Raw genomic sequence first — 27,315 nt, forward strand, 5'->3', positions numbered from 1 at the left:
AAATTGGAACGCAGGAAACGGACAAATCGTTGCCGAGAATGACGACCGGTTGTGGCCAGGGATCGTAGAGTATTTCTTGCGTCATAATCTTGTTGTGAATGGGAGGAGTGTGGTACACATCCTAGCCAAAATCACATGGCTAGCACCAAATTTAGAGCTGAAGAAACATTGTGGGGCACCTGTTGAAGTTTGGTGTTCTAATAATTTTGATGACAGTGGTCCATCGATATTTCTCCCCATTCAACGAATTCGATGCAAATTTGTTTACGCTCAAGGCAAAGTGGGGAATAGGAATGTTATATTCATAGTACCTATTGGGAAGAATTTAGAATTTTAAAGACTGTGTACAGCCCAATATCAGAATGTTTGAATAAATAATTAATTATGCTTTTGATTCTCAATTTCATATATTTATGTACATTAAAAGATCTGATTCAAATAAAATTTTAATTTTATGTAGTGCGTTAAGACTATCAGAGAGAGAGAGAGAGAGAGAGAGGAGAGAGAGAGTCCTCTATAACTCGATGTTTAAGGATCTCTCTCTCTCTGGTTATAAAGGTAATCTCTCTCTCTCTCTCTCTCTCTCTCTCTCTCTCTCTCTCTCTCTGAGAACCTTTTCCACCGACTTTTAGAGCATAATATTGGATTTTTTATATTTTGATTTTTTCATCAGTGATTTTAACAATATTTTATTCTTAATAAAATGATGTAGTAGTGACACATCATTTATCACGTTTTTTATAATGCTAATCAAACATATGTAGTTGAACTTATAGAAAAGTATCAAATTTACTAATATGTGTCTGAAAAACGTAAACATTTGGGGTTTTTGTGTTTTACGTTCCGTTTCCTCCCACTATTAAATCAGAGCATAATATCAGATACTTTAATATAAACGATGTTGTCTTTGTTGCAGTAAGGAGTACGTAAAAAAAACACAACATTTTATTTGGTATAAAGTAACATTATTGACACATTATTGATAACATATATTTAATGCCAGAAACATAATTAAATTTAATGTATAAAGGTATATACTAATGCATGTAAATTCTTTTAAACGGAACGTTTAATTTTTTTAATTAAACTACATTATTTTCGTTGTATATTGCATTAAATCTAATTATACGCGTAAAAAAAATTCAATCAATTATATGACATTATATTTCCCATATAAAATAACGTAATACGCAAATTATATTTAAAACAGGAAATATAATTTGGTAAACGAAATTATAAAATTATTTTAAACGCGACTTTTCGTGCAGTGGTAAATAATAATTTCACAGCCATTTTTGGACATTTCTTATACCTCAAGGTATACTGAAATATATTTATTTCAATGTACATGTACCTTTTCAGCTTAGGATACCAAAATTTATTCCCGCTACGTATAATACATGTATGCATGCCAGCAAATCGCACCCCGCATTTAGAATGATCTAATCAATGATGCACTATAATTATATGATATTATATTTCAGTGATAATTAAATATTTTTATTCCAATATAAAATAAACTGATTTTATTGCCTATTAAATGTTACATTCTTGGCTGGTGTTTGCTTTGTAAATATAAAAGACCCCAACCTTAGACATCAATAATTGAAGTAAACCATTAATTTGACATCATCAATTTTCTCCGAGTAAGGAAAAACATTTGACTTCTTAAATTCAAATAAAAAAAACATTTTAAAAAAAATTGGAGAGAAAAAAAGAAACGAAATTTTTTTGTTTTTGTTTTATTGAAGAAGTTTTGAAAACAACCGAGTACCGTATTATATCAAACACATATAAATGTACAATGTACACATTTTATTTAATGATCTATGCAGAAAAGCATCAAACCAAAGCACTAAATGTGGCCACTATTAAATAATATGGCATTAGAATACTGGAATACATGTACAATTCAAGGAAATACAGATGCATCCATATCCAAAGTTAGTGTTAATAAAAGCAGGAGTCACTTTTTTTAAATCCTTCCTTTTGCTTTAGTACAACTGGAGTTTTATTTATCCGACATTTTGACACCATTCTGTAAAAAAATGTAGATATTATAAATACTGAACAGTGTAAAACACAACATAAACACCGTCTCCACAGCTTCTATACAGTACCCACCAAAACCACGTTGATTTTGCTCACATTGCTGACGGAGTCGAGGTGCGCCTGTAACTTCCGGCCGAACTCTGGGTCCGCCTGTCCGAAGTTTTTGACGGCGCGGTCGCGGATAAACTTCTGGGTATTGATCAGATGGTTTCCAATGTTCTCAACCAATCGGTCCCTCTCCTCGGGCTTCAGTACCTTTAAAGATAGTGTTGTACATGAAAGTCAAGCTCAACAGCCTCTCTTAAGACATTTGTGATATTAATTTCATTGAAATGATACTATAACAAAATTTGAACAACAAATCTCGGATGACGTCATTCCACAAACCTGATTCCAGAATATGCCGACTTGTGAGAAGTTGTCTTCATCCGCCGAGTTGTAGCGTCTGCACTCTCCAGTGGTTGTAAAGGGGCACGACTCGCAGCCCACCGGGTCGTCCATTGGGCCAGAGAAGCTGTTCGGGAAATAGTTCGGGGCACCTCCTGTAATTATTCAAAGTTATTCCTTTTATGAAAAACAAGTGCGTGCTGCAGTTAATTAGAATTTAGACCTTTTATAAAGAATCTACTAATAAAAACTGACAGACTGAAACAAAATCCATCACGTAGATGAACTGAAATTATATACATGTACTAGCAGTTTTAATGAGTCATACGATATTTCTTATTTTTCACGAAATAGTATACGTAAAAAAAACCCAGAGGATTTAATCAAGCGTAGACCTGTAGCAAGTTACATGCAGCAATGGCAAGTCACCGCTTGTTTCAAATAAACCATGGGATTCTGGTACTTTTGCTATACTGACCTTGGCCGATCTTGACACTCTTACTATAGTACTGACCTTGGTTGTCATTGACACACTGGGGTCCGTCCCTCTGGTAGTGGAAGGTCTTGGCTTTGTATGGACAGTTGACGGGGATCTGTAGGTAGTTGGCCCCCAGTCTATGACGGTGGGTGTCGGAGTAAGAGAAAAGACGGCCCTGTCCAAAGGAAAACCTATACATAATTGTATATCATAGAGTTTTAAACAAAGATGGCTATATACAAAGGAGAACCGTCTTGCCGCAGCACATTACTGAGTCCTAAGAAAAGTCGGTCATGTACTAAAGTAAGTCCATACATTGAAGTACATCAAATAAGTCAAAGCCCACAGGCGGCCCTGTACAAAGGGATACCCATCCAGGTCAGTCTATGTATACTCTGATAAAGGTTTGCGATACAAATAACGATATCCAAAAAATTAAGAAATCTTCAATGAAAATGTTGGTCAAAATTTCTTTCTTAAATTACGCATTCCCTATAATATACGTAATATCTCTATAAATATGTAATATTTATTGAAAGATTATAGCTATATTTAAAACCATACGCCTATTATCTAAAATACCGAAACACGTTCATTTTTATTCTTCCTTTTTTTTTAATTAAATTTGATAGAACGTGTATCAATCCCGTGGTAGGCGCTGTCCTGGTAAACGTCGATCAGCCGTTAATATCACCGGAACTAAATGACGTCAATCTATAAGTAGTGAATAATTTATGGGTGTGATGTAAAACTACGGTCAGCCAACCACAATGTGACCTTGATTCAGCGTTCAAAATCAACCTACATGTAGCTACATCCTACCAAACAAAGACGTCATGTATTAATGCTATTGGATTGCATATGTACTCGATTAAAGCGTTGGTTGTGTGATAAACAAACCATGTTTGGAAGATAGCATTAATTGCAGGAAACGCATCTAAATGGAACACAAGCCAGGTAATTGGTCACGTGACAGGTATGACAGGTGTATCCTGATTAATAGTCCACCTAACGGTCACCCAGAGACTTATCGACCGGTCAAATAACTGATCCTGCTTCAAACAATGTGTTGCAACTGTACATCAATGGTATTGCTTGGCAAGATTTAACATTCGGTAACCTTTAATGGCAATCATGACCCCAATCTCTCTCTCTCTCTCTCTCTCTCTCTCTTTCTCTCGCTCTCTCTCTCTCTCTCTCTCTCTCTCTCTCTCTCTCTCTCTCTCTCTCTCTCTCTCTCTCTCTCTCTCTCTCTCTCTCTCTCTCTCTCTCTCTCTCTCTCAACGTAATAACCAAAAGACCAGGATGGCAATGAATCATAATTTATAGAACTACTCTGGACCGTAACACTGGGTTTATACTTGTGAGTACCTGTAACATCTTGTCTGGACTGGCCTCCACCCCCGGGATGAAGTGAGCGGGGGAGAAGGCGATCTGTTCCACCTCAGCGAAGTAGTTGTTGGGGTTCCTGTTCAGCACCATCTTCCCGACCTCGATCAGAGGGTAGTCCTTCTGGGACCACACCTAGAATTTATAACAGAACGCAAAATTATAAAACGTTTCAGGTATGTGACAAAGCACACACCTACGAAACACAGAACGCACTGAACATATATACAGCGTCAGAGGGAAACAGTAGAATAATTTAGATTTGCGACGACTTTATTTCGCGATTTACAATTGGTAAACTGCTTCAGGGCGATTAGCATATGTACAGAACCGTTATAAACTACAGGAAGAAACATCCTAAGTTTTGAATCACATTTAACCCTATTTGCGACGAACATATTATGAAAATTCATTTACAATAGTTCCTATCCTGGAATCAAAAATCCAGGTAATGTGGTTTTAATGATACAGTATTCCTGGGCATAAAATTTATTTGTGGATATATTGAAAAGAAAGTTTATAGGATACATCCACTTAAATTCACAGCCACCGATTTTATCAATACAACATAATATTGGAAATTGTAGTTCACTGAACTTTTATTCAACTTGGAAACGAAATCCGCGAAAATTGATACTCAACGAATATTAAAACCTACATTATATATATGACCATTCACTTAGATATAGGCTACAGTCACTGTAACAGAGGATATACAGGTGACGTGAGCTTACTTTGGTCACATCGAACGGGTTCCACTTGTATTTCTCGGCCTGTTCCGGCGTCATGATCTGGATTTTGAGCGTCCAGGAGGGGTATTTCCCGTCCTCGATATTGTTGTACAGATCCCGGATGGCATAGTCGGGGTCCTCGGCAGACAAACGATTAGCTTCGGCCGCCGACAGATTCTGGATGCCTTGGTCAGTCTGCGAGAAAAATAAAACACCATTAAAATTATTAAACAGTTGATGTGAATTCTAATACATGGCCTACAATTATAAACAGGTTTCTGCAAGCACCGACGGGCAATTTCACCGTATTATTCATGGTCATCATATCTACAGTCCAGGACATGGAATCGACCCGGGGATCCCTTCGTGTACGCGAGTGACGAGTTACTGTTGTTGATATCTTAAGTCCCAAACCCTAGTCCACAAGACTTATATATAACTGAGTTGTGTTCACAACGACAATTAATCAAAGGTTAAACTTGGGGTCACAACAATTTCTTAACAGGAATTGATGAACGGTAGTCAAAACCATTTTAACAAGACCCTGGACTTTCGGTAGGATGTAACTATCTTTGCTTGCATCAATACAGGTTTAAATTATCGCTGATTTCGAACGAAATATACATAAATTGCGTAGTCTTCACCCAGAAGCACAGGGGCCAAGCCCGTTTTAACATTAATTTATGGTTACATTGAAATTAATGTTAAAACGGGCCTGGCCCCTGTGCCCAGAAGCCAGACAAATCTTGTTGATTAATTTCAAAGAGCCATGGCAGAGTGGTCAGCAATGAAACAGACAGGCCTACGTCACATTGCTGTTTGACACAATTATACCCAAAGTCCAAGCTCTTGTTAAAATGGTTCTAATTTGTTATCACTGACTTGTTTACTTATAAACTACCGGTATACAGAATACAGGGCAACATATGAAGACTCTCTTTCAATATTTTGAGACGACATAGGTTGGAAAGAACTTTTATTTATTGTAGTGTTTTAAGAACCTTGAAGTGGAATTTGCAGAAGACTGGTTTGCCGTCCTTGTTGACCAGTTTAAAGGTGTGACTGCCGTAGCCGTTCATCCTCCTATAACCGTCCGGTGTGCCTCGGTCTGAGAACAGGAAGGACACCTGGTGAGTGGTTTCCGGCCTCAAAGAGATGAAGTCCCAGAACATGTCAGGGTCCTGTGGGATAAATCAGATACAATGTTTCATACAGGACAGGTACTGCCATAGTTAGACAATGATAAGTTTAATACAAATACAGACTATAATTAGCCTGTGAACAAAACCATGATCTATATCCCCTCTCCGTCTGTCCCCGCGCTCTGACATGACACGTCCTGTCTTTTATGTAGCCAGCCCCTGTTTTCTTTAATGAGAGCTTAAAATGACCCAGATTAAATAAAGCACTTCTTCAGTTTACACTTGAGACTACTTGAGCGACGTTTTTGGCAGATCTACGATTCTGCTCCCAAACTGGTTTTATTTTGGATCAAAATCACAATTCATAAATAACTGAACATTCTCGAAATAACAGAAAAACGGACAAAACTACGCCTTATATTGATAGATCTGATACATGTATCAATGGCGTCGGAAGCGAATCGAAAGCGGGGAGGTAGGGGGGGGGGGGTGGCTACAAGACTTATCAGAAATCTTGACAGGCAAAAAAAAAAAAGGATTTCGGTCGATCATGGTTAATGTCTAACTTTGAGTTAAAAGGGGGAGGGGGCTCAGTCCCCCTAGCCCCCACCTCCCCCCGATTCCGACGCGTATGAATATAAAACCATCACCATCACCCATCCCACTTCTTTTGCATTCAAAATACTTAATATTTCTCTAATGAAGCCAATCATGTGCTTCCAAATCCAAAGAATTTTCTAATGAATCAACCAAATACCAGTAGAGCATCACAGCCATTCTTTGTGAAGGAATGAGTTTCAGATTAATTCAAAACAAAACGTCAAGATGGCTAGAGCATTAGAAGTACGCCTTTATACATGTTTTTTTTTATCTTTGTGATATCACATTTGGACCAAACCTCGTACATGTACTTATATTCCTTCAACTGAAGTAGTCATTTACTATAAATAATTTGATATACTATTCATTGGCAGATCTTTTCTTTATTTTTGCAATAATTTCATGCTGATCTGCTCTGGGCTCTAAATAAGAAATACATGTACTAAATAAATCGTCTGTCTGTTCTTTATTTTATTTCTGTTATTTATACCTTAAAAGTCTGGGGGAGGACTTTCGACGCTGTTCGCACAGGTACAAAGTTCCCATTAGATGTAGGATAAATTGACTTACCTTTAGGTGAGTGCGCGGGTTTCTCTTCTGGGTGTGAATAAAGCTGGGGAACTGAATAGAAATGGAAGCGTTTACAGATCAGTTTGTAAAGGAACAGACATGTAAAGATATTGTACTATGTTATTTGTTATTGTATTTAATTTCCATTCTTTGCAATTGTCTATATTTTTTAGTTATAGAGACAGTGACGGGAGACATCACGTGATTGTTACCAGGATGGGGTCCCGGATGAAGAAGATTGGGGTGTTGTTGCCCACTATGTCCCAGTTTCCGTCCTCGGTGTACATTTTTACGGCGAAACCCCGGGGGTCACGAGCTGTGTCGGCAGATCCGCTCTCTCCACCTTCAACCAATCAGAAGTAGTGTAACTTAACATCCAAATCGTTATTGGTTACTGAATTTAAACTTGAATTGTAAATTTTAACCACATAAGTATACGGAAATTTTGAAGGTCGTGGAATATGTGTCCAGCCTTCCTTAACTTTTTCAGTGGTTTTGCACTCGACACATCTGTACATGTTCTAAATTGCTTATAACTCTTTACTTTCAGAGGTAAGATGAATCTTTACCTATTTACCAATTAAATGTGTGCACTTCCAGTGGGATATACATTTAAACGCCTGCTGATAAATTCTGATTAGATCTACTTTGCCATTGTATACGGGGTTACACCTTTTATTTTTAAAGTTATATATCACCGTTGACGTAAAAAAAACCCAACCCCAAGAACATAACCAGCCCTGTAAGGCACGAATTATTTGAATAAGTTTAAGTATACACAGTCATAAATCAATATTGTCTATAGAGTAGATTGTTGGTATCAGTCACCGACATAGATTTAATAACAATTCGGATATCGGTCAAGGTAGTCTATTTTTAGTAACTTACCGACGGTGGAGAATCGAACACCCACGGGCGTCTTCTTGCCGACCGACTCGAAGGGTTTGGCCTTGGTGTATTTACTGATGTCATGAGTGCACTCAAAGTACCCGAAGGCTCCTGTGGAATAGTTACACAAACTTGATTAGGCAATAGGCTAAGAGACGCGTCAATTCGATCGCTGAATTAGTTTTACACACGTACCATTATTTAATGCAAAAAGAATATTATCGTCGGCACAAGGATATTAATATGTTTAATTAATGCTGATGTGCCGATAGTTTCCACCAATTTTTTTTTCAATTTAAATTCAATAAAATGAGGATGTAAAATTTGATTGTCTCCTCAGACATTGACTCCGCAGACATTAGATGGACAAGGTGATTTCCCCTGACCTGCCCCCTTGGCGTGGACCACCCTCTCTGGGATCCTCTCCCTGTCAAAGTGCGCCATCTCGTCATTAAACACAAAGTCCTGGACGAGGACCGGCCCCAGGGGTCCCGCCGTCATTGTCGCTGTCTTCAGCCCTATAGGGGCCCCCGTACCAGTGGTACATTGTTCCGGGGTCTGGAATAGATATAGAGAGGGAGGGAATTGAAACGCAACATTACATCTTGTTGTAATTATTAATGCTAAACGATTTCAACATCTGTTATATAAAAGGATTTGTAATTAAAGCGTTGTTCTGCTGTCTGGAGAATTCATTACAAGTTAGAAAATTGAAGCGCATAAAGTGGGTAGTACTGTAATTATCATATCCAAAGGATTTCAACATCAACGAAGAACAATTTTGATATTTATAAATGTACAGTTATGATATATGATTTTAAAAGAATAAATTTACATAAGATCAGAATATGATGCAGCAGAATATGATGGCGGGAGAATGATGCCTACCGCGTGTGACAGTTTGAACTCGTTCAGTTGTTCAGTAGCCTTGTCCCTGGTTGACATGGTGATGCTTGTTTCTGAAATAATTTGATAAAATCCAATTAAAAAAGGACCGCTTGTAGACTGACAGACAAGCAGTCGCTATTTAGTCTGAAAAAAGCAAGCGCAATTCTTCCTTGAATGGACAGACATGCGCACTTCTATCGGTTGACAGACATGCGCGTGCGGTTTTCTAAACCAACAGACATGACCATTTGTCCATACAGACCGACACACATGCGCACTTACTCTTCTATTCAGGAGTGGGCATCTGAAGAGATAACCTTTGTATATATACTTATATATACTTATATGACATACTTTGTTCAAGGTTGCTGTAGAATTTCATGTTACGGAGAAAAAGTGCCGATCAGCAAAGATAGTGAAACGTTCTATCAAAAGACTCAGGTGGGTCGGGAGTAGGGCTTGAAATAACGGAGAATTTCGTAAAATACATGTACCATCGCCTCTGACTTTTTATTTTTAACGTTTTTTAACAAAGTGAAAAAATGCACTGCACTAATTCTGCAAAGTTCTTGGTGATATTAACATTTAAAGAATGGAGACATAGAAACAGAAAACTAATTCTAATGCTATAGCTGAAAATTTGTTACATTTTGTATCTAACTAAACCAATTGCAGTAGCACATTTGGAGTTCACAATGCAATGATTACAATCTCACTAACCTCTGTTATTCTAAAGGTATACTTTTTACAAATTTTACATGATAATGAACATGTAGGCCATAGGAAAAAGATACAGCTCCCCTCCGTTTGTATACTCATGTTCTGCTATATCGTTATAAAAAGATATGATAAACCGAATGTTTGATTGATAGATCATTTCGTTGTTTCAAGGTGATTGACAGGTCATCGGTGTATCCAGCTGACCCTGTCTAATGTTTGGGTAGTCCTATACCGACGACAATGGCCGCCCAAAACTGGTTTTAGTTGATAACGGCTTACTATCGTAATATTCTAATTAAAAAAAATTATGTTCTATCAAAGCAGATCGATTGTGAAGGGTCGAATGCTACTTTCTAATGTTAACTCGGATTTAACAGCGAATTATGAATTTAAATTATACCAAGAATTTATTCGTACATTATTTCTTCTCCATAGAGAATGAACATAATGCATAACGTAAAGTTTCTAGGGAGTCACATCCAACACATACAATTACACAAACAATGCTAGCAGTGGGGAAAAAATAAATAAATACTATTTACATGTAGTAAATATCGGTAAATAAATGAAAAAAAAAGTTTAATAGAAGTAAGTTGCTATAATTTAATGACAAATAATAGGAGAACTATCGTGACTGTGTTGTGAGGCAGTCTACGTACTCTACGGATGTTTATAATCACATGGGTAGGAATGTGGTTTGATTAAAAAAAATTAGATTTGTGTTAACCGAAATACCGAATAAAACAAAGGAGAAATAGATTTTTTTTTGTCCAGGCCAATATCACTCTCTGAATTGACAGTATTGAGAAACTTGAATCAAACAAAAATACCCTAGATATTGGATGAATGGAAACCAAATCCCGCCAGTCAATTCATTCTATTTCAAAACCTCTCGAGTAGAAAAAAATCCCCGTAATCAATCTGACTTTTATCAATCGTAATTTGGTTTTTATTATATGACTGTTGATAAAGCTAAAAGCTATAAAGCTGTCAAATTGGAGTGATAATATCGTATACAGAGGAGCGTATTATCAGCTGATATACAATTACATTATTCGATATAACGCCCTGATGTAAAGCAAATAAAAATGTGGAAATGGCCATATTCATTTGACACTTGGTAATTCTTTTTTAATGTTTAATTATGACAAACATCTCTAACTGAAACAATAGAGTTGAATGTACCAGCTATAGCTATCGGGTATAATATCGGATTAAACGGGACAAATCAAACTCTTCTTAAACTTTCGTTTATTACACAATTTACTTAAATGATTGTAGATGTATATGTTATGAAATGTACATTTTAAGAACGAAGTATCCACCCCCGCGTTTTCCGGGTTACATAAATGTAAGGTCATCGTGCTTATAAGAGCAGTAGAACTATATACAGTCTTATCCCGACGGATAATTTGACTGAGTACAGAAATCAATGATAGAGGTGACCATTCAGAAATCTCTCCGGAGCCCCATTTAGTTACGCAGTGCCCAAATGCAGACATTTCAAATACCAATCCCATCAGCCATCAGTGATGATCATCCAATCAGAATCGGTCTGGGATGATCCAGATTTGATAAGATGGAAAACATTTTGTAAAGATAAGCCCCTCATTTACGTTTGTGGCTATTTGAGCAAAATGCAATGAATACGTAAGTAGCAATAGATTGAGCCCATAATATATTATAAATCCGAATCAGGAACAGTCTTGGAAAGAGAAAAGGTTATGAAATTGTCTGAATACGTCACTAAGTAAAAACCTCGGACATGTCGGTATAACCAGAGTTTCGAAAGCAATTCCATTTTTTTAAAATGAAAAATAAGTGCAGATTGGAAAACAAGGATAGGATATTTAATAATGTAATTAAATGAGGTCAATGTCACATAGATTAATTGTAATAATGTAAAACGTGCTTAATTCAGACGTCAATATATGTTTACTTTATAACACACTAAGAATTGTTTTAACGAATCCAAGATAAAGTGCGTTGAAGAAATATAGGATACGTTAACTGTACGTAAATACATACGTAGGGTAAGTGCATACGTAGGTAACGTTTGACTGTACGTAAGTGTATACTTAGGTAACGTTTGACTGTACGTAAGTGAATACGTAGGTTACGTTTGCCTGTACGTAAGTGCATACGTAGGTAACGTTTGACTGTACGTAAGTACATACGTAAGTTACGTTTGCATGTACGTAAGTGCATATGTAGGTAACGTTTGACTGTACGTAAGTATATACGTAGGTTACGTTTGCCTGTACGTAAGTGCATACGTCGGTAACGTTTGACTGAACGTAAGTACACGTAGATTACGTTTTACTGTACGAATGTACATATGTTTACGTTTTACTGTGCGAAAGTGCGTACGTAGATTACGTTTTACCGTTTGTAAGTACATACTTCGGGTAAGTTCATACGTAGGTTACCTTTTACCGTACCTAATACATACGTAGGTTACGTTTTACTGTACGTAAGTGCATACGTAAGTTACGTTTTATTGTTCATTTTACTGTACGTGAGTACATACGTACTTATAACGTACACTTTTTGTAGTTTAATTTTAATTCAACTGAAATATTCATAGATTCCATCAAGGGAAAGAAAAACATATATGTTTGAAAACTTTGCTTAATACTTATGCCTGCAATAAACCAGCGAGATGAAAACATTGAACCGATGCACTGAGTGAGACCGTGAAAACAATGACATGATGGTGCTCCAGATCTTACAGTGAACAATTGTAGTTTTATCCTGAGACGACAGAGAGGTTTTAAATACACCAAAAGAGTCGGCAGTATATACTTGGCGGTTAAATATATCGCAACTTGTAATGTATACTGGTGAACCTTTTAATGTATTTTATGAAGATTATGGCATTTGTGATATACAATCAAGAAAAATTGTGAAATACTGGAACAGAATATTTTATCATGTACACCTGGTTTTGCACTGTGCTTCGTCTGACACAGTTTACACAAACACGAAGGTATAAAATGAATTTGTACAAAGTATTCCTATATATAATGAAAGGTTTTTGAATTCATTAGATATAAACATTTTTTCGACGAAATACATTAGAAAAGTGCACTAGTTTGCATATGTTTTCTTTAAAATTGATGAGAATCCTCTGGAAAAGTTTTCAATCACACTACTTTTGTAATAGTTTCGTCTTTAACCATTTAAAGGTGTTTTTGAATTATCGAGTTTTAAAACATCTATAATATTTATTATTTTTGAAAGTTAAGGGGAAATTTATTGAATCGCAATTATGAAACTGAAGCATTTCCCCGCAACGGTGCATCCTTTAAAAACCTGGAAAAAAAAAACCACGACATATGAGTCTGCGGGTCCCTTCTTCTGCAATATGCCCGCATCTCCCGAGCAATCGTGTCTAAAACATCACATACAATATATTAATTGTTCCAGCACGTCATTAGAGACGATTTCTATTAATTATCGGTTGGATTGACCTATCGCATTCAGTTACGACATACCAATCCATGAACTTATGTTTGTATCTCATTCGTGACGTCACGCGCGGGTGGACAAAATGGTTTGTGACACGTCGTCTTTGGCGCCGGTAAACGATGACGCTAAATATTGGCTCCGTGTCCGTCTTTAAAGTTTGAGCAGCTGACTCCAGCAATCAGTCGCGGGTCTCAGATGGTAAAGGAAACAATAAATATTCATAAACTACCATCTAGTTCCAGCAGCACGGATATTTCCGGCCAATCTTATCCTCGCTGGCTTCTAGCATCTCGTTGTTGGAGTTAATCCAGTAACATATAAAGTATTTCCCTGGACCTTGGAGACACGTTTTAAAAAGTTCATACCTAGAGGTTGTCACTTTTTGAGGAAAACAGTAAAACTTAATCGGTAAAACTGGGGAACTGTATCGAAGCCTATAAGATTGCCATGCGCAATTCGGCCATTTGTGGTCCGGATCTAGATAATCCGGAAGAGAAAAGGGATATGGGCAAAGCAGAGCAATTTCGGCAAAAAAGGAGATGTAAAAGCATCCGGGCTCCAACGGAAGCAGAAATCGCCAGTTTAGAGGTAAATTTTACGGCCTTTGGAGAGAACTTGTTTCTTGTCGTACAGACAACCTAATGGTTTACAAATAATTTAACGTGAAATTTCCTATTTGTCTCAATTTTTTTTTATTATATGACTGTTCAGGTTTGAAACCATGTAATTTTAGCAATTCCGATACCTTATTATAAATTATGCGATAAATACTTTTATATGAATTGATGTGTTTCTTACCACCTCGCAAAGTGTTAATTTTGGTTGAATAATATATAGGTTTATCTTTCTCCCGTGTATAATGGGTTATCGGGAGTGAGGACATTGTTAACTAACATAGGGTAGTAAATTCGGTGTAATAAACACACAACATTGCATCAAATCTAGAACTACTAATTAATAGCAATATTTTTTGTGTTTGTGCGTGCGCGCGCATTCGATAAACAAATTCATACAGTTTAATATACAAACAATGTTTGAAAATCGGTTTTTTGGCTAATGTTTGACCTTTTTCGTGTCTTTGTAAGTTGTATTTTTCAGACATACACACACTCAGCACGTTAATTTTGAAGGGGGGGGGGGGAATCACAAACTTGACTCTGGAAAACACGTAAAGGTTGACAGTCAGGATGTTTTTAATTGTAAATTTGTTGTTAAGGGGAATTTAGTTTTGAATGATTTATTCTTAAACCTCTCAAAACACGACATTCATTGTCATCGCTATGTATTGTATTACCAAGTTTGGGAATGTTTAGATTTTCTCTGTTTTTATTTTATTCTTTGACATAATATGACAATTAAGACGAATCACTGTAACAAATCATATATAAACAAGTTGAATAAATTGAGAGAAAGTGAAATCTTTGACAAGGTTGTTATAGGTAAGGTGACCCTTCGAGAGGCACAGGTACGCCACAGGTAAATAAACGAACCTGATGATTCGACATTAACATCATTGACAACATCGTAAATTAACGTTAATATAAATTAAATAAATGTCATGCACAAAATTCCCATCAAACAATCCCCCCAAAATTCCACGATGCCAAATAAAAAACCCCCACTAATTACCAAATTTAAAAAAAAACAAACAAAAACAAACAAAAAAACAAAAAAACAAAACAAAACTCAACAGAATGCATAGAAAAAGAAACCCCACAGCTATTTAAAGAAATCAAAGTACTGAAGTACTGAAAGCCGGGCTCTTTTGGTGTGTCTTTATGCATATTGTGTAGTAAAGACTGAAAATCTCTCTCTCTCTCTCTCTCTCTCTCTCTCTCTCTCTCTCTCTCTCTCTCTCTCATGCTTTTAATGTCGGCAAAGCATTAAAGAGCGACCAAATTTTGTAAGCGGCTATAAACAAAAATATGTCTGTCTAGTAGAAGTTAAAAAGTTCAACAGTTGCTGCCTGAATTTTGAAACAAGCATTATATATTCAATCCATTTCTTCATCGCGCAGCAAAGTAGTTCATGGAAATTCATGCGCATTGTATGTGTCCAAAATGCATAGTAATGTTTTAAAAACACGTTATTAATAAGAAAACTAAAAAAGATAGACAATTCATTCGAAATTTAAAAAAAAGAAACAAGATGCCAACACTTTTGACAAAACGTGACTCTTTGTGTAACTATTTGGTATAGCGGAAGCTTTACCTTGACGCTGTTTGGTTTTTTGTTTACTTGTGCTATTTATAGTAACGTTGGCGATTTGCCTGCCTATAGCCAGGACTCTGCTTTCAGCAGAGCCCGGCTAAAAATAGACAAAAAGTAACCCCCCCCCCCCCCCCGAAAAAAAATTTAAGATTAAAAAGTATACAAGTCTGAATCATGCTTGGATTGAGCATCAATGAGCTGTTTTGTCGCTTAAAAACAGGATGCGAAAAGTGATTCATTTTTGTCGGCGTCCTCTAGTTGAAGTATAGTTCAACTCAAAGTCACGATCCGACTAAAGATTATGTAAGAGTATTGTTAATTAAAGCTAATTGTACTAACAAGTATATGCATGGATATTAACAGAACACGAGGACGGGTGGAGGGTGGTTGGTAGCTGATACTGAAATCGCTTGTTCTTGGAGAAATACAGACAGTAGTCTCATTATTACGATGAATATTATGGGTGGGGTGGGAATATGACCCTCCCGTAATCCACATTCGCCCAGTGACATGAAAAACATAACATCGCAGCTTTCGAAATAGTTATTTTTTATTTAATCTTGTAAATCATACTTACTTTGAACCATTCATTTTGTACTTCTGTTTTCAACTGTTCGTGAAGTGAATTCTTTTTACCGAATTTTTGCTTGACATTTCACATTATACAATAAGTACCCTAGATTTTTCCTTATGATATTCAGGTCGGGGCAATAAATTATATTTATTTGTCTTTGCAGTTCTAAAATCTTTTCATGACACTTCATATATAACGTCTTAAAATAATTTATAACATATTTTAGCCATTATTTGAAATAATCTATTTAAAAAATATTTTCTCCCAAATTTGAACAAATCTTACCTGTGGTTGCGTCGTCTGTTGGGGTCTATGTGGACCAGAACATAGATCAGATGTTCAGGTAGGAAGGTGAGACAGCAGATTGACAACACTAGGTCTCGTCTGTAAAACTGGATTCACTCGTCTATAAACTAGGCGACGTCACACGTTTATAATACACAAACAGGTAGTAATCCATTGACCTGGGGATTATTATCTACTCAGACTCCTTAAACTGCTCTGAATGGGACCCAGCATCTTAGTGCGTCCGCACCGTGCATTATTTGTTTTCATGTAATTCAATAAGCCTAAAAGAATGTATATATACGCCGCAAATTTTGTATAATTTAACCTTGACCAGAATCTGAAATTCTGTAACACCTGTGGAAATAATAACCATCAAAATCAAACAAACAAACAAACCAACAACATACAGTCCGTGTGCTTTGGTGTATTAGATTAATATTTTTTTCTAATATTTACTTATTTCTTTAAATGTGATAAATATCAGGTGTGTGTAAAGGTGTAAGTGTACAAATGAATCAACTAGAAATTATTCCATTCTTCCACATTGATTAATAGATAAAGCGATTGATTGATCGATTGATTGATTGATTTATTGATGGACTGAATGTCTCTATCGAATCTATTAAAGGTTAGAATTTAGCCAAAACTGTACAAGTATGTAATATTGTATGATCTTTTGGGTCGCTTAAGAAAGACTTATTTAGTTGAAAATAGGCAAAGAGAAGCACAGAACCAACACCTATACAATACATGCATGCAAGCACGACGCTTTGGTGTTTTTTTTTTTCGTTTTATGTAAAAATTAAGACTTAGTCATGTAAAAACTGAGAAATAAAAACAGTGTTATACATTAACCCTTCTAATGTCAGTCTCGTATACATTAGGACAAATTATATTCATGTATACATAACGTTAATTTTAGCGCCCTTTTAAAATTAATTAATGGAATTTTACTATATTAACCCTCATTCTTTTTTTTTTCTAACCAAATTCATATCTAGACTACATCTATCTAAAATTAAAACATGTCATTTAATTCTTATTTCCTTTTCTTCAAAGCTGTTTAGGGTTTAAACAAAATATCACATGACCCTGACTTAGTCATGAATTGACCTTGACCTCTGTTGTTAATTTTTGCAGGAAAATCTGAAACAGTTGGACGGGATATTTAGCCCTTCCGGAATAGGGAAGACCACGTCCGTCGTGTTCACCTTACAGAACAGAGTGGGCAATCTAGCGAACGCCCTCAAAATCTTCCAAGTAAGTTTATTCAAACCCTAAAATTTTTCCAAGTAAGTATCTCCTATTAAATCTTCCAAGATATGAGATATGATTTTGCCCTCAACACCTTGCAATAAAGCTTACTCACTCAAAATCTCCCAAGAAAATTTAATTTCTCAGTATCTTCCAAGAAAAACTTTTTCCTTAAAATCTTCGATATAAGATTATACGCTCTCAAAATCTTCCAGGAATGTTTACTCCCCCAAAATCTTAGTCAATTTTACTTCCACAAATCTTCCAAGTAAGTTAAATCCCTCAAAAACTTCTAGGTAAGTTTTTACTAAAGTGTACGCCATCGCGACCTCAAATCGTTTAAGTAAGATAACCCCTTTAAAATCTTCCAGGTAAGTTAACGTCCTAAAAATCTGTCAAGTAATTTCCGACCTCGATCATCCAAGAAAGTTTACTCCTTACAATTTTCCCCGGAAAGTTTACTCCCTTTAAATCTTCTAGATTAGTTTACCCTCATACTTTTCAGTGTAGGTTTTTTCCCTCAAAACATCCAAGATAAGATTACGCCCTCAAAATCTTTGTTCGTTGCTTAGAAATTTTTAAATCAGTAAGCAGAGGCTTTTTTGTATAAAGAACAGTAATTATGTGATATACTTTTGGAATGCCACTTTTATAATCGTGTCTTTAAAGAGTCTTTAAGAATCTTTAATCACCACTGTTCAATTGAATCATTGTCCAATTTCTTCAATAAAAAAAAATCACTTAATTGATTTAATAATTTAGTCAATTAAGCCTGAGGTTATTATAAGTAGAAATTGTTTATTTCCCTTTAGGACAATCATATAAATGTGGTTCATATAGAATCGAGGAAATCCCGAAGCAGCGACACAGAGGCGGAGATCTACGTGGAACTGGAGACGGACAACATCCGGTTACAGGAACTCATCAAGCGTCTCAAAAAACAAGTGGCGGGAATTTCCTACAATGACATTCCCGTCCCACCCTCCCCCGCCACCGCCGCGAGGGTCCCAGCCACGGGTAAGGCAACGTCCTTAGATACGTTACGTCATAGGGTCAAATTGCTTGTGACGTCATTTGTTTCACTTAATCCTGAAGGAAAAATTGCAAACAATATTGGTCTAAATAATTTTTTTTAATTTTTTATTCTTTTTTTATTTTGCAAACCAATAAAAGTACAGCATATCTTACACAGCTTCTTCCTACATGTATATGTAAAATGATCTTTTATAAGCCGAAGCATTGGCAAACGCACCTTGGTTCCCACAAAAGATGGCCGACTTGGATAAAGCTGCGAATCGTGTTCTCATGTACGGCTCCGAGCTGGACGCCGATCACCCGGTAAATGTCACCAAGAAATGGGGTTTTTTGCATTTTCTATTTTTAAATTTCTCTTGAATTTAATCTCATGGCATGTAAATTTACCGGGTGGAAGTAAATACAAAGTTTACATCATGAAAACTAGTTAAATTGTGTATTTACATGTACTGCCAACCGGTAAATTCAAAATTTGGATCATGATACTAATTTCCTTCATCATTTCAACAGGGCTTTAAGGACAAAGTGTACCGACAGAGAAGGACAATTTTCGCTGATATCGCCATGGCATATAAAAAGTAACCATCCTCTACCAATATCTTGTGTCTTTTATTTTCTCTGCGCAACATTTTAGGTAACGCCTGTTTTTGACAGAACAATTGCACGTGTACAAAAGCCATGCTGCTTCCCTATTATCAAGGCCTTCTGAAGTAAAAGGAAACTTCAAATTATATCTTAAATGCCGATAAATTGTTGGGGCTTAGAAACATGTATTGTGGATTGATTCTATTTACGGTAAGAGTGGGGATTGACATTTGGTGCAGCGGAGACCAGTCGATACGGGCTCCGTCAGCGAGCGGCAGCCCCACAAGTCTGTCTCCAGGGTTAATACCCTCCTCACGTCTAATGTTTATTCATTGTCTTTAATAAGATTGGCCGCTAAATAGAACGAGAAAATCGCCGGCCACTTGTTACAAAACGGCATAGTGACGAAAGTAATGACATCACAATTATTCTGTCTGATCACAAAGCTGTTTGAACATGATTGGGGATTTGATATTATTCAGCTGAATTAGAGTTCATCTGATGCAAATGTCTTGGAAAAGGTTTTATACAAAAACTGATTGTCCTGGAATATCCATATGATAATACTTTTTGCTTATGTACACAATTAAAACGCATAGGAATAATTTGAATAAGTACAAATACATGTATAGATCATAGGTATCGTTGACGATTGTATCTTGAGGATTATATCTAGATATATAACAATATAGACTAAATAAACAACAATATAGACTAGATATAACAATATAGACTAGATATAACAATATAGACTAGATATAACAATTTAGACTAGATATAACAATATAGACTAGATATAACAATAAAGACTAGATATAACAATATAGACTAGATATAACAATATAGACTAGATATAACAATTTAGACTATAGATATGTAACAATATTGACGCAACAAACACTTTATTGCCTGACGTCATTATTCGTTCTGTGTTTCAGTGGACAGCCGATTCCCCGGGTAGACTACACACGGGAAGAGATCAACACATGGTAAGACTCCTCCCAGCAGGAACGCCTGTAGTTAGGGCACCTGCCAGTCTACATCTTTATTCTCTATCTCACGGTCTATTTCTTACATATATATATTTTAACAAGAGCTTGGACTTTGGGTAGTTGGTATCAAACATCAATGTGACGTGGGCCTGTCTATTTCATTGATGGCCACTCAACCATTGCTCTTTGAAATCAACAAGAGTAGTCTGGCTTTTGAGCTAACACTACCCAACCGGTGTTTATTTCACTTGAAACCAGCGTCACTTGTTTTGACGCAAGAAATAGATAGTAACGTCCTACTAAAAGTCCAAGGCCTTGTTAAAATGGCTCTGAATCTATAACGTGGATTTTTGGAAGTGATTCTTAATGTCATCCTTATCGTATTTATGTTGTCACGGGTACCTGTATGATATTTATTGGGACAGTTACCTGTATGATATTAATTGGGACGGGTACCTGTATGATATTTATTGAGACGGGTACTTGTTTAATATTTATATCTCAATGTAATTTACAACTCTTCTTCTCTGCTGCAAATGTATTCTTTATGACAAATGTAGAGCATAGTTGATACTTTCGTCATGTTGTAAATTTTGAATTTACCGGGTGGCAATAAATAGAAAATTTACATCATGTTGTAAATTTAGTATATACTGCCACCCGGTAAATTCAAAATTTACAACATGGCACTTTAATCTTATCATAAATATATCAAAATAAAAAAATTGTCTTCATTGATTTTTCCCCTGTCTTACTAATGGATTTCGGGTTGTTTTAGGGGCGTGGTTTTTAGGGAGCTGAACAAGTTGTACCCTTCTCACGCTTGTCGGGAGTACCTGAGGAACTTACCTCTGCTCATTGATCACTGCGGATACAGGTATGTTTATTATTTCTCCTGTCTGTCTGTCCGTCCGTCTGTCTGTCCGTCTGTTTATTTTTCTGTAGAACTTACTACTGGTTATTGACCACTGCGGCTTCTGGAATGCTTAATTAACCTACCTCTCCCCCCCCCATCTCTCTCTCTCTCTCTCTCTCTCTCTCTCTCTCTCTCTCTCTCTCTCTCTCTCTCTCTCTCTCCGAATTTACATATAACACTAAGTGATGTAATGTGAAGTGGAGCTAGTTCATTTAAAACAAGAGCTAATAAGTTGTTCAAATATTCTGACTGTATGTATGCATCAAATTAAAAAAAAATGAAATAAATCGTTGACATTTAAAGTTTCGGAATATTGTAAAAGTGAAAACACCTTATGTAATTTCCGTATGACTTTCAAGTAATGCGGAGGTTCTAAGGGTTAACGAGAAAATCACGTGAGGTTTCTCAAGTTATATGGCAAATGCAAATCCGAGTGTCCAAAAGTACTACTGATACACTCCAATGACTATTGTCACGTGCAAAGTTACAGGAATGGAAATGACAATGTCTTTTTTATCTAATGATTTGCCGATATTTCATGCTTCACTGAATTTTGTCACGTGCAAACAATCCTTATATTTATAATTGGAGTATTTATTAATTAAATCTATCAAAATGATAAAGTTTTTCAACAGTCAGAGTTGTATATGTTCTCTCTCTCTCTCTCTCTCTCTCTCTCTCTCTCTCTCTCTCTCTCTCTCTCTCTCTCTCTCTCTCGCTCACGCATGCATTGTTAATTATTAAGAAATACCACATATTGTATTATTATAATCTCTGTGTACCATTGTGCAATGGTGTTGAGATTGAAATAAATGAATGAATGAATGACATTTTGCCTTTCATTTTTGTCTATATTTGATATGTATATTCGGGCGGATCTTCAAGAAAATCAAGATTTATCAAATCCTTAATAAAAAGAAAACATCCGGGTTTTCACAATATAGACAACAAAGAATGCAATAGTCTTTACACTTCCCGTGGTTTCATAAATGATGATATTATTCAAAAAACATCGTGCTGATGACATTTACTTCTATGACCGGACTAGAACAGAATCCGCGGATATGACATAGATGTGTATGCCATTTTTGCGTGAAATAGGATTATATAGGAATGAGTATACTTATACAGCTTTACAACTATTGTTGTAAATATTGTCAGAAGATTGTATATCTAAATTTATAAATTTTTCTATGAATTCATTATAAACTAGACAACATATAAGCATTACTTCATCATACACTTCATCAACATGATTGTATGGATTCATCACATGCCAACACTCCATACAATTAAATTTTGACATGCTCTATATATAGAAATTCAGTCTCTATATAATATTTTAGATTAAATTCATCATTAACCACGGAAACCAAATAAACATAAAATGTTTTTATTCTTTTTTCTTTTTTTTTTGGGGGGGGGGGGGGAGGTCACATACGTCGCGTTGCGCATGTAAATATTGCTCTCCATGAAATATATTATTTCATCGAATAAAGTATGCATACAACATCATGCCTTATTTGTCGTTACAAATATACACGATTCTATCAAATTAGATAGGCAATAATTTTCTGACCAAAGAAATTATATCAAGAAGGGCAGTATAAATTATATTTATTACACTGTAATATGAATGATGTTTTATAATATGGATGAATTAATTTCAATGTAATGTTGTAGGGACGACAATATTCCACAGCTACAAGATGTGTCAGACTTCCTGAAAGGTAAACATATATAATACATACATGTATATAGATCTACATGTATATAATGATAAAAATATCTGCATGTATACATACATGTATACCGAACACCTGAAAGGTAAACATATACATACATTTATAGATCTATATCATGATATATATATCTACATGTATACATATACTTGTACCGAATACCGGTCTTTAAAAAAATCAGATCCTCCTTCTTGCTTTCCCATTTCATATGTCGCTGAGAAACTCCGTGAAGGATCTAAATTTAAGTAGATTTGGCGACCATCAAAGACAAACCTTTCTTAAAAAAAGATCACAAAGATTCTAATTTTTAAGGTAGTGTAGTTCTGTTCGATGAGGGATAAAATGACAAGAATTTCCTGTGTCAGACAAGACAGATTGAACTGGGACTGACAATTCACAAGCTTTAACTTTTAAAACTTAAAAACAGAATATCAACAAAATGAACCATTCCGTGTCACCTTTAACTGATCGTGAACACATATATCATGCTGTTTGAGGTCTTGTCTGTCGCAGTGCTTCGGTCAGCAATGATAGGGATTGAGGTTCAAGTTCCATTTGAAACACTTAAGCAGAAATGAAAATTAAGAATTTGTCACTCTCCTTGTTCATATAACCATGAGATATTTTTGTTGCAGAGAGAACAGGTTTCCAGCTTCGTCCCGTAGCAGGCTACCTCTCATCACGCGATTTTTTGGCGGGATTAGCTTTTCGAGTTTTCCATTGCACCCAGTATATCCGCCACAGTTCCGATCCTTTTTACACCCCAGAACCGTAAGTCTAAAAGTTCCGATTCTTATTAACACTCCAGAACCGTAAGTCTAAAAGTTCCGATCCTTTTTACACCAATCTCAGAACCGTAAGTCTATAAGTTCCATTTCTTTTTACACCCCAGAACCGTAAGTCTATAAGTTCCATTTCTTTTTACACCCCAGAACCGTAAGTCTATAAGTTCCATTTCTTTTTACACCCCAGAACCGTAAGTCTATAAGTTCCATTTTTTTACACCCCAGAACCGTAAGTCTATAAGTTCCATTTCTTTTTACACCCCAGAACCGTAAGTCTATAAGTTCCGATCCTTTTTACACCCCAGAACCGTAAGTCTTGAAGTTCCCCGAATCGCATTCTCTCGTAACTGCAAATTTAAAAAGTTAACTTCTTTTTCTTACCGTTGGTACTTTATAACCAAGTATGGTTCAGCAAAATATCGATATACACTGTACATTAGATTAGGAGTGTTGGTCGGAAAGGGAGTCATCAATATTTGTATATAAACATTTTTAAATTTTATTTGTCTGTACACTGCGACTGCAAGGTCCTGTGTAAATTATAACTTAATGTTTACGATGCATGCTGTAGATTACCGGTTACACAATTCTTTAATAAATATATCATTACTGCTTATCACTCAATGAATACAGAGTATCTTAAGTTACTAAAGTATAAAGGAGAGTCGTGTACGTACATTTGGACAAACACAGTAAAACATATAGATATATAAATAAATTTAAAGCATCCGAAACTTTTTACATCCTAGTCTTAAACCATTTATCATGCTGAATATCTTCTGAATCTTGTTTCAACAAAGTAAGTATATTGGAATTTGACCCTTTCAAGGAACATTAAAATCTAAAAACTTTGCACGGTAAACTTAACCATACAGCCTCCCTTGATGAAAATTAACCAGTTTTCTCTTCTCCCTGTATCGCCTTACAAGGTCGGGTTCATTCACTTACTCTCTTTGCAGCGACTGTTGCCATGAGTTACTGGGACACATGCCCTTGTTGGCGGACCCAAGTTTTGCCCAGTTTTCGCAAGAGCTGGGTCTGGCTTCTCTCGGAGCGTCAGACGAAGAGGTCCAGAAGTTAGCAACAGTAAGTCGTGGTTCGATCCGCCATCTTGTTATCTTGTTATGCAAGACCGTCACTGATTGGTTGGCTGAGACTCCTGACTTCTGTGTCTACTCGTTGACTATTTGTGTCTATTTTCAGTGCTACTTTTTCACGGTAGAGTTTGGGCTGTGTAAGCAGGACGGACACCTCCGAGCTTACGGTGCGGGCTTGTTGTCCTCTATAGGCGAACTCAGCGTACGTACACAGATATAAAGCGCTTCATAAACGCATGTTCCGTATTATTTTTAACTGAAAAATATTACAATCAATTAAGTTTTAATTAAAGAAATTATAAAAATATATACTAGTACTTTCGCTACTCAAAGTATAAGGGAAAAAATTATATTATATTGACTCATGATTGGTGACAATGTAGTAAAAACATGCTTAGTATTCAAGACAGGAAGCACTGATGGTTGTTTTCTATTCCAAAGGCTTAAACAATACTTTTTCACTGAAATATACGTTTGTACCTTTAATTTAATTTAGATTAGGTACATGTAATTGATCATAGAGCTGAGCTGTAGAATTAATGTAATATCAGAGTGAGTTTTTCCTGAACTACAACCGATTGTTTTCTAGCATGCCTTGACAGACAAGGCAAGGAAAATTCCCTTTGAGCCAACGCGCACGTGCAAACAGGAATGCCTAATTACCACCTTCCAGGACGTGTATTTCTTTACCGAGTCCTTTGAAGAGGCGAAGGAGAGAATGAGGTAAAGTCATGACGTAATCAATCAAGTACTCAAATAAAATTGCTTCAGTTGTAAATATTGACATTTATAAGAAATGGAAATTGACACACTTTTAATAATTTCTTGCAGACAATTTGCCTGCACTATCAAGAGACCTTTTGCAGTCCGATACAATCCCTACACACAAACTGTTGACGTATTAAACAACACGCGCTGTATTGCGTACGCCGTCAGCGATCTCCGTGGTGATTTATGCATCGTCAGTGACGCACTGCGTCGTCTGCAACAGCTGGAGTTCCAGAAAGAGGACGAAGAGCGGGAGATGGACCCGTCCACCCCGAGATAACCCCTGTAACTCCTCTAGATCTTGATACCACTCACTGTAAACTTCTGCACCTCTGACGTATCCGTGACGTCAAAAATCAAAGATAATTCTGACACTACTTTTCAGTTTATAGTGGATGTTTTATCATGCAGCTTAAAGTAATCAGTTATCTTATTTAAGCACCAACTCTACTTCTGGTCTCATCAAAATGTAGCTAATGAATGGGTTTGGACATGTTTTCCAACTCTTGCATGCTCGCATAACTGCCTCTAAAACGGACATAAGATGATCCGGGTGTAATCTACCATTTCTAGCGTTAGAAATGCAGCAGTGTACATGTAATACCGTATGACTGTCATTTTTGTTGAAAATGGATAAAGAATTGAGACGATATGTTGGATTGGTCGGTAGAAGCATCTTGCAAACTGTAATGATAAAATCATTGCTGGTGCATCACCTGTTTCTCTTACACAAGGATTACGGCAATAGGACAACTTTGAGTGGGTTTTATATTAATATAAATGATTTGTAAACATTTGGCTTCGTCTCGTGTATTTGGTTGGTTACATTTATTATTAATTTTACGAGCAATGTTTCTATATATAATTGTAACAAGATTCTAGAAGTTGTATGGTGCAGGCAATTGTGTCTTTGGTTATTTTCGTTTTAGAAGTTCACGTAATATTGCACGATTTCACATGATTTCACATGAAAATGTTCATTAAGGTTTACCAGAACAATTTTTGTGTGCAGACGATTCAATGTAAATACATTAAATCACAGATTTTGTGAAATAGGTATCAAATAAACTTGCAAGTTTCACTGAAAAGTTCACTCTATTGGAGTTTCCCTTGAAACTATCATATTAAATTCATGTGAATGCTCTTTTCAGGCAAGTCTCGAGTCCGGCACAATTAGTTATGTAGTATTGTGTGTTTCGTCGTGCGGATAGGAAAGAAATCAAGTCTGTTAATCTTATATTTTATTTATTTGCAGTTTACCGATGTATATTATTCTGGTCAATTGCATTGCAGTGAATTGAATTAAAACATTCGTTTGTAAAATGTATCTGTGTTTTATTTTCAAACCTCATAACAAGATCTTGATCTGTAAACCCATACGAAAAGATCCAAGCGGAGAAAAGGCGGACATTATAGACCGAATCCGTTTGAATAAGCAAGCTACCAAAAAAACCCACCAAAAATCTCTTTACATTTATACAACAATCTCGATCACAAGTTGTGTGTGTGTGTGTGTGTGTGGGGGGGGGGGGGGGGGGGTCAAGAAAGATTTCCCCGTGGGGGGGGGGGGGGGGTCCGAGAGATAATTTTGTTTGCCATGGAGGGAGGGGTCCTCCCCGCGCATACCAATCCTCAGGCTTAATTAAGCAGATGAGTACTATTTAAATGGGATAAAAGCAATGTTTGTGAAGTCTAGAGAGAAGACAATTTTCTAGTTTTACTGAATTACCTTACCGGTCCCCTCTCGGGCCA

At 36.2% G+C, this 27,315-nt stretch overlaps 2 protein-coding genes across 3 annotated transcripts; one reads left to right on the plus strand and one right to left on the minus strand.

The window, feature by feature from the left end:
- Positions 1-1,719: 1,719 nt before the first annotated feature.
- On the minus strand, positions 1,720-16,603 carry LOC128184253 (catalase-like). Of its 2 annotated transcripts, none has more exons than XM_052853674.1 (13): positions 16,387-16,603; positions 9,126-9,196; positions 8,624-8,795; positions 8,238-8,348; positions 7,562-7,692; positions 7,350-7,400; positions 6,039-6,218; positions 5,041-5,232; positions 4,289-4,441; positions 2,954-3,092; positions 2,440-2,594; positions 2,149-2,307; positions 1,720-2,038 (listed from the first exon to the last, which is right to left on the minus strand). In XM_052853674.1, exons 2-13 carry the CDS (start codon positions 9,180-9,182, stop codon positions 2,012-2,014), a joined length of 1,527 nt encoding a protein of 508 aa, XP_052709634.1. In that variant the 5' UTR covers positions 9,183-9,196; positions 16,387-16,603; the 3' UTR covers positions 1,720-2,011. The 2 variants fall into 2 exon arrangements, with proteins under 2 accessions (XP_052709634.1, XP_052709633.1); XM_052853673.1 differs by having other exon boundaries at positions 2,125-2,307; positions 16,387-16,600.
- LOC128184254 (tryptophan 5-hydroxylase 1-like) lies at positions 13,193-26,880 on the plus strand. The gene is made up of 13 exons (XM_052853675.1): positions 13,193-13,904; positions 17,530-17,649; positions 18,456-18,660; positions 18,875-18,981; positions 19,189-19,256; positions 20,202-20,252; positions 21,034-21,132; positions 22,855-22,901; positions 23,549-23,684; positions 24,658-24,784; positions 24,902-24,997; positions 25,385-25,518; positions 25,627-26,880. Exons 1-13 carry the CDS (start codon positions 13,764-13,766, stop codon positions 25,841-25,843), a joined length of 1,548 nt encoding a protein of 515 aa, XP_052709635.1. The 5' UTR covers positions 13,193-13,763; the 3' UTR covers positions 25,844-26,880.
- The last annotated feature ends 435 nt before the right edge of the window (positions 26,881-27,315 follow it).

The sequence above is a fragment of the Crassostrea angulata genome, chromosome 5 (genome assembly GCF_025612915.1).
Source record: "Crassostrea angulata isolate pt1a10 chromosome 5, ASM2561291v2, whole genome shotgun sequence".
NCBI lineage: Eukaryota > Metazoa > Mollusca > Bivalvia > Ostreida > Ostreidae > Magallana > Magallana angulata.